The 14,377-nt window shown below is 35.3% G+C and overlaps 1 protein-coding gene across 1 annotated transcript; it reads left to right on the top strand.

The window, feature by feature from the left end:
- The first annotated feature begins 11,902 nt into the window (after nucleotides 1-11,902).
- On the top strand, nucleotides 11,903-13,162 carry LOC137820610 (protein MAIN-LIKE 1-like). The gene is made up of 2 exons (XM_068624774.1): nucleotides 11,903-12,136; nucleotides 12,209-13,162. The coding sequence occupies exons 1-2, from the start codon at nucleotides 11,903-11,905 to the stop codon at nucleotides 13,160-13,162; spliced, it is 1,188 nt and encodes a 395-aa protein (XP_068480875.1).
- The last annotated feature ends 1,215 nt before the right edge of the window (nucleotides 13,163-14,377 follow it).

Raw genomic sequence — 14,377 nt, 5'->3', positions numbered from 1 at the left:
AATTGCTTTGAATCTGCTGTTCTTTGATCTTTTGGTGCCTTTTTAATTTTAGTTTGAGTTCTTATTTGTGTTTAGATCCTACACAAATTCTATTTCACAAATTCCATTGTGTTTAAATTTTTGTATCTTGCTGTTTTTTGTTTTCAGTTTCCAGAATCCCCTGTTTCACATTTTCTGTGCTGGCTGTTTTGTTCCAGAAAAATATTTTCACTCATAGGAAAATTTTGATTCTCTGGAATATGCAAGTTTGAATTGTTATAGAAAAGAAAAAAAAAGAATTAGCTCAAAAGAGTCAACAGAAAAAAAATGATAAATATTTTAAAATCAGTGTGCAAAATTGAAAAATTTATTAAAAAACAATGGTTCATGCGTTTTGAGTGATTCCAACGCCATATTTTAGCTAAGATCTTGAATATCTTGCATATCAAATTTCAGAATCAAATCTAAAAAGCACAGCTCAGCATAAATTGAGGAAAAACACGTTTCTGGCCCACAACAATTTTCCAGTGGTGCTGTTTTTTATTTTGTAATCTAATTCTAGTGTTATTCTTAGAATTCTTTTGTGTGCCTACCTTTATTTGAGTACCTTTATTTGCTTGTCTAAAATTCTTGGACCTCTTTCTAGTTGTCACAATCTAACTCCATTTGTGTGGTACTGTTTTCTTCAATTAATTTGTTTCTTGCTTTTATTCTTTGACCTCTAAATTTGGTGCTGGAATTTATTCTCTTTTGGTGCTTGATTAAGTGGAAATTTGACTTGGGTAAGGTCTAGTCTTCTTGATAGGTGCTGGAATTGGAGAATTAGGACCTTCATTCTATGGGGAACAAGGACAAAGGCAGAATCAAACACTTTCCCAAAACACCACAAACACTTGGAAGGCCCAACAAGCAAAGACCACCAAGGAAGTGCCAATAGCAAAAAGAGGATCAACAAAGGGAGTTTTCTTAATTTCTTTGCAACTTAGTTTGTGTTAATTACTTCTTAATTACGTACTTAGACGGTGAGTGTGTCTTCAAGGGCTCAAAGTGTCCAAGAAGCCTCACCTAGGGCCGACTAGTGTAGAGTTTTTAATTAGCAAATTGTTAATTGTCTTTAATTGTTTTCCTTGCTTAATTAGCTACGCTTTTCATTTGTGTTGCCTTGTATAAGCTTTGTTAATTTGTCTTGCTTGGTTAATTAGCTAGTTGCATTGCTTTCTTGCATCAAAATTTTGATTTCTCCAACTTAATTGTGTTTTAAGTGATTTACTAAGAGAAAGTTTTGTGTGAAGCATTAAGGGATAGTCTTTGGCTAAGGCAAGGCTTGGTACTTAAGTAGTCCACTGTGACTCACCTCCCTTACCTGGAAGACTACCTTCTTTGACTTCCCTAAATTTTCTCAAGGTAAAATACTTGTATACACAAAGTTTTAGTCATGTCTTCTTCTTCTCATTCTAAAAAGCCTATTGGAAGTGAATTAAAATCTTTAAAAACTCTTTTGAAAGAAGTTTCACAAACTGTGCAATCAATTGCATATAGACAATTGGAGAGTGAGACTAAACTTAATGTATTGACTAAAGCAAAGGATGAGAAGTCTCACATTTTAAAAAAATTACCTTCTCATGCATCTATCTCTAAAGATCATGATTCTTTTGGGGAGGGAAGCCTTAGAATAAATGATTATTATCAAGCACCCCCTAGAAGACATAGAAGAGATAGAAAAGAACAAGAAAACCCAAGAGAGGTTAGGGTAGACCAACCTCATTCCCATGGAAAAGAAAATATAGAAGCTTGCCTAGATTGGGAAATGAGGGTAGAAAAATTGTTTGCTTCCCATAAAGAAAGAAAGGAAAGAAAAATACAAAAGAAAAGAGAGGAAGTCGAAAGGGAAGCTAAAGAAAAAGAAAAGCATGAGAAGATCCTTGAGGAACAAAAGGCGTGGGAGAAGAGTGTTCCTTCCCACAAGGTCATTCAACAAGACAAAAGATCTAAAAATACCTTTGAAAATATGTGTCTTGTTGAACAACCTCAAAGTCTTACCTTTTGTAAAGGAACACTTGCAAGCCTAAGCAAAAAAGAAGAGTCTTTAAAAGAAGCTTGCATAGATAAAAATGAAATAGATTATTTCTCATATGTGCTAGGATATCACCAAGTGAATGTCAAGTTTTCTATAAGCATCTACAAAAACAAATTTTTATGTGAAGTAGTGTCTAAAGAAACTTGTCATGTCTTATTGAGACAACCATTGCAAAGTGTACAAATTATCATAAACAATGGTTGTAACAACAAGACTATCTTGACACATAAGAGAAAAAGTCTTCAAGAAGGAGAACTCATGGGTCAAATTGGAGTTGATAAAACTCTAGAGCTTTTAAAAGGAAAACTTTTGTCCCCCATGAGAAAAGAGGTTCAAAGACATTACCTTAGGTACAATTCTTGTTTTCAAACTACACCCAAGGCAATGTCTCATGAACTCTATACTCCTTCACCTTTTGCAAATGATCCTTGGGAAGATACAAATTTCATATTAAAACTCCCTAGGACAACAAAAGGTTTTGATTCAATCTTCATGGTTATGGATAAACTCTTCTCTAGAGAAGTGATACATCTTCATGGTTTATCCTCAAGCATAGTGTTGAATAGAGCTCCAAATTTCGCAAACCATGATTTGAGGATTTCCTTTGGAAAACTTGCAACTAAGTTACACACTTTAAATTCTTATCATCCTCAAACGCATGGTCAAAATACATTTGAAAATCTAGCTCTTTCTACTATGCCTAGAATAATCATGAAGTGCACACACAACTCTAGAGATGAGCATACATACGATAAAGTAGTTCACAAAACTACTTATATTTCTACTTTTAAGGTTATATGTGGGCTAAATTATCTTTCTCCTTTTAAGTTGTTACCATCTCCTATAGGATTTATGCCTAAAGAGAAAGTAACCACAAATGCACATTTCAAAATGCATAAGATGATTAGAGAACACATACAACAATCAAAAGAGAAACATTGTCCAAAGTTGCCAAAACCAAAAGAAAAAAAATGGCAACATAGTAAAATTGATTTTCAAACTAACACCTATGCTTTATTTGATGATTTCTATAGGTGGACGTTTGATCCAGGAGGACAAGCTTTGGCGAAGCAAGAGGCTGCTATCCGAGATCAAGTCTGTAGATCTGAGGATAGATCTTCTCAAGAAGGAGGAGATGATGGACACCATCCAGCCACACTCATCCCCCTAGTTGTAGAAAAAGCTTTGGATTTGAGGACAAATCCTTTTCAAGAGGGAGGGGATGATGGAAGAGGGCCAAGCACAACTTCACAAGAAAGACAAAAGCCAAGATATGAGCATCCAAAGCCAAACCAAGAGCGTCTAGGGCTAAGGGAGGAGCGTCTAGGCCAAAGGGGAGGAGCGTCTAGCTCAAGGTGGAGAGCGTCTAGGCCAATGAAAGGAGCGTCTAGGACCAAATTGCTAAGCCCATGGCCAAGCGAATCCATGCAGATTTGTTTATGCTACATGAAGGCCCATTAGGGGTAGCTTAGTATTAGTTGTGGTGTAAATAGCATAAACTTGATTCCATGAGACTTGACCTAGATTTGCTAAAGATTTGGTCACTTTCTAGAAGGATTCTCCACATGGCCATGTGCTCCATGTGATGTAAATTTGCATTTCATTTTGATTAGCATTAGGGTTGCATTATGGTCCTCTTTAGCCTATAAAAAGAGGAGCCTACACCTTGTATTTTCAAGTTTATTGTTAGTAAAATTATGCTGCCAATTTGTGCCAAGCTTTGCTTCTCCCTAGAATTCTAGGCTCTAAACTTCACATCCTTCACCTTTCCTTGGGCTGGCCGAACCTCCCAATGTTCATACATACCATGCACCTTCAAGATCAACATCACTCTTAGAAGGATCTTGCACACACACATCCATAGCTTCCGCACCATCTCTTACATGATTCAAGAAGAACTTCATGAATTTTGCCATCAACAATGATCTTATTGAGAAGTGTAGGTATGAAACAAGTATCAAGAAGATAAACAACCCCAAGGTTGTATGCTTTGATTGGCTAAAAAGTCAAAAGCTTGATAATGTGAGAAGGCTGCTCAAGGATCAATCTCTCAGAAAGTTCCTGGAGATGAAGGGAAATATATATCCAGATTTGGTGAGGGTGTTCTACACAAACCTAAAGTTTGAGGGAAACAATCTAGTTTCTCATGTGAAAGGTGTAGAAATGGAGATAACTCATGAAGTATGGACTGATGTTGCTAGTCTCAAGTTCTCTTGACTTAGAATCAACAAAGGAAATCTTGGAGTAGTGGAGGATTTTAACAAAATCCAATACTACAAGAGTTGCTTGAAGAATCAACATGCTCAAGTGAGAACATGCTCGGTTGGAGGTCTAAAGCTTGATGAAAGATTGCTTGCTCTCATTGTGACTTGGATTCTAACTCCAAGGGGGAGTAATCATTTTGTTCTTACTGAGGAAGATCTGGTATATATCTTCTGCATCATGAAGAAGATCAAAATCAATTGGATTCACATCATCAAAGAGCACATGCAAAAAGCTATGAGGTTAAGTGACTATCACTATCCATATGTTGTTTTAGTATCTAAATTTCTACTCTATTTTGAAGTGAACCTTGAAGATGAAACTTCTGAGTTGGTTAAGTCAACTCAAGAGTTGAACAATGGATCACTCAGCAAGATGGGTTTTACCAAAGTAGGTGGAAAATGGATTAGTAAGGATGGTGATCTTGGTGCTTCATCAAGTGGTGCTGCTGATCTTGAACAAGATGAACCTGCTGATATGGATGTTCAACATGAAGATCCACTTGAAGATTATCAAGATGCTGGACCAAGTGCTGGAGCTGGAAATCAAGAAGAAAGGATGTAAACCATGTCTCCTTTTGAAAGACTAATGATGAATAAACTTGATAGCTTCGCTGAAAATCAAGGGAGCCTTCATGATCTTTGTGTTCGTAATTTCCAGAGGATTGACACCAGGTTTGACAACATGGATGCAAGATTCATGACTCTAGATGAACAGATTGAAGCTGTCCATAACCAAATCTTTGATCTTTAGTTTGCTGATAATGAAGAATGAAGGAAAAACAACCGATTGGAGCATCTAAACAATCGATTGTTTTTGGTGCTTATATCTGGTTTTTTAAATTTTCTTTCTTTCTGCCGTTGCTGCTTTAATTCTGATGTAATCAAAACAATATCTTGTTTTATCTCTTCTCTTTGTCTATTTGTGAAGACAAATAGGGGGAGATATATGCTGTGTTTAAGTTTCTATTTTTTTTAGTTGTTAAAACAGTTTGGATGAGTAATATTTTTTCTGATATTTAACTCTGAAGTTTATTACTATTTATCTGTGCTAACCAAATATTAGAAGTTTTATGCTTTGTTCAAAACTGTATCTTGGAGGAACTGCTTCAGATTCAATCAGGTACAACACAAGCATCAGGGATTTGTCTTCATCAAATAGGGGGAGATTGTTTAACCAAGTGGTGTTCAAGCTTTGAAGAATCCAAACCCTTTGAAGGATGTTGAAGCCTTTGCTGTGCTTAGTGTTGCTGTGCTGGTTTAGTATAGTTCTGGGGTAGTTTGAGTATTGTAATCCACCCCTTGATCGAATCTAAAGCATAAGCATCTCAATCTTTGTGAAAGTAAAATGTTTTCAAACTATGTTAAAACAACCGATTGTTTTGTCGAAACAACTGATTGTTTATACTTATATGTTTTGAGAAAAAAATTGAAAACTGTTTTTAAAATGGTTGAACTGTTAAGAACCAAAACAACCGATTGATTCGAAGAAACAACCGATTGTTTGTTTTGGGACCATAACAGAAAAACTGTTTTATCTTTGACTGAGCATTAAATGATTTAACTGATTACGCTCCAGTCATTAAATGCTTTGACCAATCTTTTAATGCAATTTAAGAGTTTGTTAAGATTTGATACCAAACTACATCTTTGAATAAATTCAGAAAAACAGATTTGACAATTAATCTTTGACAAGTTTTTGCTAAGAGTTTTTGAGTTTTTCAAAGAGCTGAGATTGCTGAAAGTTTGTGATTGATCAAAGTTGTGGAATAGGATTCTGCTTGTATTGATTTCATATTATCTTTTGTAACAAGTTTAATCCTTGTACTTTGTGAAACAAGTTTCGTTTCTGTATTTGCTGAGATTGGTTGTGTGTTCTTGAGGGGATCAAGATCAACAATCTTAGTGTTGGTGTGTTGGCCAAGAAGAGTGTGTGTCTTGAGGTGTTCAAGATCATTCTCTTGGTTGTTGTGTAAGTAATCAAGTTGTGATTGCTTAGTGGATTTCCTCAGGGTTTCTGAGAAGACTGGATGTAGCTCTGGATTTGGAGTGAACCAGTATAAACATCTGTGTGAAATCTTTCTATCCTTAACTCTTTAAATTCAGCTTTGTTTGTTGTTTGCTGGTATAAACAACCGATTGTTTCTGTGAAACAACCGATTGTTTTTCTGGTTGTGCTGTTTTGTTTGCTATTTTTGGTAAACTGAATTTCTTATCAATTGTTTCCTGAGATAAATTCATTCTTGTTTTAAAAGTTTGCGAAAATCTTCTTTAAACAATTCACCCCCCCTCCCCCTCTAGTTTAAAGCCATCCATTCTAACAAGAGATTTGCGACCAATGTTGATGGAAGAGGCCCCAACACAAATCCATTGAAAGGCCACCAAAATGTCAAATTGAGGCAACCACTAGAGTTATGGTCAAAGAGGGGTCAAGAGAACGCATTCTACATGTCATAAACTCTAGTGTAGAATAGTTTTTTACATTTTTTGTCAAAAGTAGCATAGTTTAATTCTTTTGTATTTGTGTTGAAACATGTAAAGTGGTACCTAAAATTCTAACCTAAGTTTAATTAGAGTTTCCTACTCCTAATTAAACTTAGGTCCATCCCACATTTAGCCTAAGTGGAGTGTAAGGTTCTAGAACTCCTAACACATGGAAGAATTCTATAACCTACCTCACATGTGCTGAATTTAGAGCCACCTTCCCATGTGCCAACATTTGAATTTCCCTCCAATTCTCTTTTCATATTCAGCCCACTCTTGCTATATATAGAGGAGCTTGGGTCATGTAAATGCAAGATTAATTCATTAGTGAAATGCTGCCAATTTTGTGTCATTCTCACTCTTTGCCTAAAACTTCTTAGGATTAGGCTTTTAATCTTCCGAAACTTTTCACCTTCCAAAGAGAGTTGACCTCACCACTCTCAACTTCCTACTTCTCATGCACCTTCAAGATCACCATCACTCTTAGGAGGATCTTGTTCCACCACCAATCCGTGAAGCTTCCACAAATTCACTCAAAACCCGCAAAGAAGAAGACACAAATCCATCATTTGGTATCATGAGCTATGGTTCATCAAGAGCTAAGTGTCTTCTTGCAATTTTATGTTTGTGTTCTTCTTATTTTCGTGTTGTTCATCACTTGTTCATGTTGTCTTGCTGTTTTTACATTTTTAATTTGATTTAGTTGCTGTTTGAAGCAATTCAATTGGTGCAAAATGTTCAAATTGTTCTTGAGCTTCTTATTTTCATATTTTGTGTAGGAATCTATATGAAATTGTGTTGCTGTTTTGATTTTAGGTTGTTTGAGTCTTGTTTTAAATTTTATTTGGTTCATATGATGTGTCTTGAGTCATTTTAATTTTTGAATCCTATTATGTTTTGTCTAAGTCATGTTTCTCCTAATTTGTCATCAAATCCTTGTAGTGTTGAATTTGTTGATAATTTTGATTTCTTGATTTGATTTGAGTCCAGATTTATATTTTTGTGTTTGATTGATCCTTTGGTGCATTTTTTCTTTTAGTTTGAGTTCATATTTGTATGCTAGTTCCATACAAATTCATATACATCTACTCCATTGTGTTTTTGAAGTTTCGTATTCTGTTTTTAAATTCCAGAATTAGGACTCCTCTATTTTTCAAATTCTGCACTGACTGTTTTTTGTTATGAAATTTTAATACGTTGGAGAAACATTCTGAAAATCTGGATTAATACAGTTTGATGTGTTAGAAAATCAAGAAAAAAAAGAATCAGGTGAAAAGACAAAATAGAGAAAAAATGATAAATAAAATAAAAAAAAGAGTGCATTCTGGCGCCAAAATATACGGTAGTTGGACAGTGATTTTTGAAAAAAATTATCACAATTATTTGGTGCATGTTTTTGGTGTGATTCCAACGCCAAAAGTTTGCTAAAACATTGAAACGTTTGTGGTTAAATTTTCATAAGCAAATTCAAAATAGCCAGCTCAGCATAAATATTTTAAGTCACGCTTTTTGAACCTGAATTTTCCAGTAGTGTTGTTTTGGTTTTTCAAATCAATTCTAGTGTCTTTCTTTAGGTTTCTTTTGTGTGCCATCCTTTGTTGAGTGCCTATTTTTATTTGCTTGTCCAATATCATTCTGAACTCTTTCTAAGTTGTGTCACATAATTCAAATCCATTTGTTGTGGTACTGTTTTAAAATTTAATTTGTTTCTTGCTTTCTTTTCTTAACCTCTAAATTGTTGGTGGATAAATTCAATTGGTGCTTGTTAAGTGGAATTGACTTTGTCGTGAGTCTAGCTCTACTTAATAGGTACTGTTTTGGAGAATTTAATTGTCTATTCGTAAGAGGTTAAGGCAAGGAGCAGCAGCAAAACCAAATACAAATACTAAACACATACACTTTGAAGGACACAACAAAGAAGAGCAACTACAAGCCAAAGGAGTGCATAGTATAGAAAGCTGAAATTTAATTTGTGCAATTCAATTTCTTTGTATTTCTTTGAGTTGTAATTACATTCAACCTTTGTTTAATTAGTGGATTAATCACGTGTAGACGGTGAGTGTGTCTTCAAAGGCTCAAAGTGTCTAGAAGCCTCACCTAGGAAACGTTTAGTTTAAAGCTTTGTAGATTAGCAATCTTTAATTGTGCTTAGCTAGTTTGTTTACGTTAATTACTTGTTTAGCTTTGTTTAATTGCTTTGTTTGTTATTTTCTTTGCATTGTGTTCCTTTGCATAAAATTTGACTTTTCATTCCTCATTGTGGTGGTCTAAGTAATTTACTTAGAAAAGGAATTGTGTGAAGTTTTTGAGGGATAGGTTTTGGCAAGGAAAGACTTGGTACTTAAGAGGTCCTAGTGACTCACCTCTCATTCCTGGAAAGCTACCTTCACTACTTTCCTTTTCTTTCTTGAAGTAAAATACTTTTGAACACAAATCTTTAGCCATGTCAACTCACTCTTCTAAATCTAATGAAAGTGATATAAAGTCCATCAAATCTCTTTTAAAACAATTAGCCAAGGACTTTCAATCATTCTCATATAGACAATTGGAAAATGAGGTACAAATCAAAGAGTTGAAAATGACTAAAGAAAAGGGTGAAAGCTCTCAAAAATCTAAAAAAATATGTTCACATGCATCTAGTTCTCAAAATCATGATTCTTTTGGGAAAGAAAGTCTTAGGATAAATGAATATTATCAACCACCCACTAGGAGAACTAGAAGAGAAAGAAAAGAACAAGAGAGTCCAAGAGAGGTTAGGGTAGATCTACCTCATTTTCATGGAAAAGAAAACGTAAAAGTCTATTTAGATTGGGAAATGAAGGTAGAACAATTATTTTCTTGCCATAGAGTAAGTGAAGAGAGGAAAGTACCCTTAGCCACTCTAAGTTTTCAAGAAGATGCTAGGTCTTGGTGGACACAAAGGGACTAATGTTAGAATTGGCAGAAAATCAGAAATACTCAATCGGGATGAACTGAAGATGTGTATGAGAAGAAAGTTTGTTCTGCTTCCATATGTGAAAAAGAATAAGCTTAGAGAAGAAATGAAAGAGCTTATGGAAAAAGGAAGAAACTTTATAAACCGAGAAAAAGAATATATTATAAGAGAAAAAGAGTTTAAAGAAAAATTTCAAGCTCTTGTAAGAAGGAAAGCTAGAGAAGAGAAAGAAAAGAGAGAAAAAAGTGATGATAGAAAAGGACACTACAAAAACCTCTTTTTTTAAAGTTGAATCAGATATCGATAACATTTTATCTTCTCTAGAAAACCCTTGTGAGGATGTGCTTGTAGAGAAATCTATGTTTGGAGCTGAGCCAGATATAGATATAAATTTTTCCTCCATAGAAAATACAGAAGAATGTTTAACTAAAAAGGAAGAAGAAGAAACCAACAAAGAAGAAGAGTCTTGTATGACACCCCTTGAAAGCATAGCTGAAAAAGAATCCTTAAAGGGGGATTGCAATACTTTAAACTCTTCTTTTCAATTATATAATGATCACTCTTCTTTACAAAAATGTCAAAAACCAAACTTTGTGATGTTGTTGCCTAGCTTGGGCAATATACAATACAAAGTGAACAAAAATATTTTTGAAAGAGGTCTTATGTCATTCTTTAAAAAGAATTTTAAAGATAAAAGGCCTTATTTTTGTTTAGTTTTCTCTTATTTTAATTTTCTTTTAAAAAAGAAATTTATCTTATGTTTGTTTGATGTTTACTGTAGATGGACATTTGATCCACGAGGACGAGTAAGTCAACTCAAGAATAAGGCTGCTATTCGAGATCGACCATGTAGATCTGAGGATAGATCCTCTCGAGAAGGAGGAGATGATGGACACCATCCAGCCACATACATCCCCCTACTAATGACGAGGACGAAGCCTTGGATTTGAGGACAAATCCTTTTCAAGAGGGAGGATGATGGAAGAGGCCCCAACACCAATCTATTGAAAGGCCACCAAAATGTCAAATTGAGGCAACCACTAGAGTTATGGTCAAAGAGGGGTCAAGAGGACGCATTCTACATGTCATAAACTCTAGTGTAGAATAGTTTTTTACATTTTTTGTCAAAAGTAGCATAGTTTAATTCTTTTGTATTTTTGTTGAAACATGTAAAGTGGTACCTAAAATGCTAACCTAAGTTTAATTAGAGTTTCCTACTCCTAATTAAACTTAGGTCCAACCCACATTTAGCCTAAGTGGAGTGTAAGGTTCTAGAACTCCTAGCACATGGAAGAATTCTAGAACCTACCTCACATGTGCTGAATTTAGGAGCCACCTTCCCATGTGCCAACATTTGAATTTCCCTCCAATTCCTTTTTCATATTCAATCCACTCTTGCTATATATAGAGGAGCTTGGGTCATGTAAATGCAAGATTAATTCATTAGTGAAATACTGCCAATTTTGTGCCATTCTCACTTTTTGCCTAAAACTTCTTAGGATTAGGCTTTTAATCTTCCGAAACTTTTCACCTTCCAATGAGAGTTGGCCTCACCACTCTCAACTTCCTACTTCTCATGCACCTTCAAGATCACCATCACTCTTAGGAGGATCTTGTTCCACCACCAATCCGTGAAGCTTCCGCAAATTCACTCAAAAACCGCAAAGAAGAAGACACAAATCCATCAAACGTAATGCACCCAACCCTATTCTTCTTTGTTTTGGGCATGAACTCGCAGCCGCAACCGTCCTCGTCAGCCACCTTCGTCCCTAATCCGTTAGATTTCGCAGACAAAGCAGCAGCTACCACGGTCAGCTTCGACTTCGCACGTATCCTCTGAGGCAGTGAAAGTCGGAGAAGGAACCATCGTTAGAGAAGACAAGGTACACTCACATGGCTTCCGAATAATTTTATTCAGAATTTAATTTGTGACTTCTGGATGTTTATATTCGAAATTGATATTTGACTTCTGAATATTTTTATCCGGAATGTGTTGTTGTTCTGCGGATGGGTTTGTCCAGAAGTTTTGTGAAGTAATTCTGGATATTAATATCCGTATTTGTATTAGGTAGTTAGGGCACTTGGCTTCTATGGAATTTTTGATTTGTTCTTTTATACTATTTGTGTTATAATTTTGGATTGAATGTTATTTTTATGAAATGTAAGATGGTGAGGACTAGATGTGGAGGAAGTTCTAATTTGGACCATGTGCGACCAACTACATTAGTGAGAAGAAGACGAGGTGGTCCTAGTACTTCAGTTCCAAATGAACACTTTGAAGATTATATTGAACAAGAAGAAGTTGAAGTTGATGATAAAGACTATCAAGGAGAGCCATTGGATAAGTCCTTACTCATTAATTATGAACATCATGTAGCCAGACAGTTGTGGGATGGTTTGGTAAGTAATGAAAATTAATTTTTTGTATTTGGTATGTATCTATTTATTGATGATATATGTTGATTATTGTAGGATTGTGGTGAGCTGAAGGTCGTTTCACATGGGAGGAAGATAAATAAGTTAGGAGCACCTCATGAGCGCATACAGGCTGTTGTAGAATTGTTTGGCTTAGGTGGTCTGCTTCATGCTAGTTATGAGAATTTAGATCGAGGACTGTTGTGTGCTTTTGTAGAGAGGTGGCATGCAGAGACAAACAACTTTCATTTACCGATTGGGGAGATGACCATCACTCTTGATTATGTGTCAAATTTGTTGCATTTACTCATTGTCGATCATTTTTACACGCAGGAAACCTTAAATGCAGATTCGGTAAAAGATTTATTGGTAAAATCCCTCTGTGTTGACCGTGGAGTTGCATCTGAAGAAACAAGACACTGTCGGCGAGCTCATGTGCGCCTGAGTTGGTTAAGAGATGTGTATGAAGACGCATGCTCAAGGAGGCAGTGGACTCTGGCTACCAGAGCTTACTTACTTCACCTTGTCGGTTGCACTATCTTTGCGGACAAGAGTGCTACATTAGTTAGTGTGTTTTATCTTGGGTTTTTTGTTGATTTGAGGCTTACCAGGGAATGTTCTTGGGCGACAACTGCACTAACTCACATGTATGAGCAACTAGGAGATTGTAGTTATGCAAGCACTAAGCAACTAGCTGGTTGTGCGACATTGTTGCAAGGGAGGATTTATGAGCACTTCTCGTCTATAGGGATGAGACGTATGCAAGCACTGTATTCTGAAGACCAACCTCAGTGTAGGATGTATGATGCAAGAAAAGTTACTTCAAATTTTCTTGTTCGATTGCAGTTAGATACATTGATAACAACTTCCATTCGGTTTTGTTCATACAACGAGCATAGGGAAGAACGTCCATTCGAGTGGATTTCCTTATTCTCTAGTTATTTGAGGCTTGGAAATTGGACACAATTGAACATGTCAGAACGTGTTCTGCGTCAGTATGGATATACATAGATCATCCCTCGCAACCCATATGTACTTGGACATGGTCATCCGGATACAAATGAAATGGACCGACATTTCAATGATTAAGTACAGGTCTCAAACAACACAACGACTGCTTCTTCTTTCACCTTCATTTTTGTCCTTTAATAAAAAAAAAACCTTAAAATCCACACACCATTTTCACCATCTTCATTCTTCCATTTTATCTCACTGTGACATCCCCAAGCATTCCCGACACTCCATTTGCAATTGTTCAAGGATTTTTTGTGGTTCTTTACATAGTTTGGGAGCGTTTGACAGTCTATTCGTGGTTTTGTGGTGAAAAAAGTTATTTTTAGTCGAATTTTATTGTTTTTTTGCATTCGTTTGTCACTGATTTAAGTGTCTTTCATTTTTTTAAAAACAATTCGAATTACACGCTCCAGTCCATATCCAAAAACTCATTTTGGATTACATAATCCATAAGGAATTGAATGTGTTTGTACCTTTGAGATTGAGCAATCCGTAATCCATAATAAAATATTGCATTATGGATTAGCTAATCTATAACATATTTTCCAAATTCAAGAACAAGTTATGAATTGTACAATCCATAAGTTACACACACATTTCAATTAATTACAAAATATACAATTCTATCAATGTCCAGATTACACAATACAAGATATAAACTACATCACACTAGAAATTGTAAAAAAACAAAAAACTCACCATAGACCTACACCACCTCAAACTACCATAACCACCACAAACCATTATCAAGTACTTTACTGCTCAATAAATGAGCAATCAACATCATCATCGTCTTCACCAATGTCTCCATGCACCAACAACACCTTGTTCTACAATCAAAATTTCATATATTTTAACTTTTTTATGAAAGAGTGTTTCTAGAATAAAAAAGTTATGGAGGTACCACTAGAAGCAGCCGAGGACAACCCTAAACGACTACACATTGGACTTCTGAATCAACTATTGGCTCATGAAATATTGGGATCCAAATATCCAAAGATACCTTTCACCAAAGTACTAACATGACTTTGATTCATGTTTGGACCTATAAACCCTAAATACGAAACCTTGACAACCCAATTTTCATCACTAAGAATGTTTCATCAACAATTTTAATATACAAAAATGTTTATTTGACAACTGTTTTCCATCCTAAAACCCAATAAATATGAATATTTTAATTATTTATAGAAATTTATAATTTTCTTAATT

This window comes from Phaseolus vulgaris, chromosome 9 (genome assembly GCF_000499845.2).
Source record: "Phaseolus vulgaris cultivar G19833 chromosome 9, P. vulgaris v2.0, whole genome shotgun sequence".
In the NCBI taxonomy this organism is placed as follows: Eukaryota; Viridiplantae; Streptophyta; class Magnoliopsida; order Fabales; family Fabaceae; genus Phaseolus; species Phaseolus vulgaris.
This window is presented reverse-complemented; position numbering and strand designations above follow the sequence as displayed.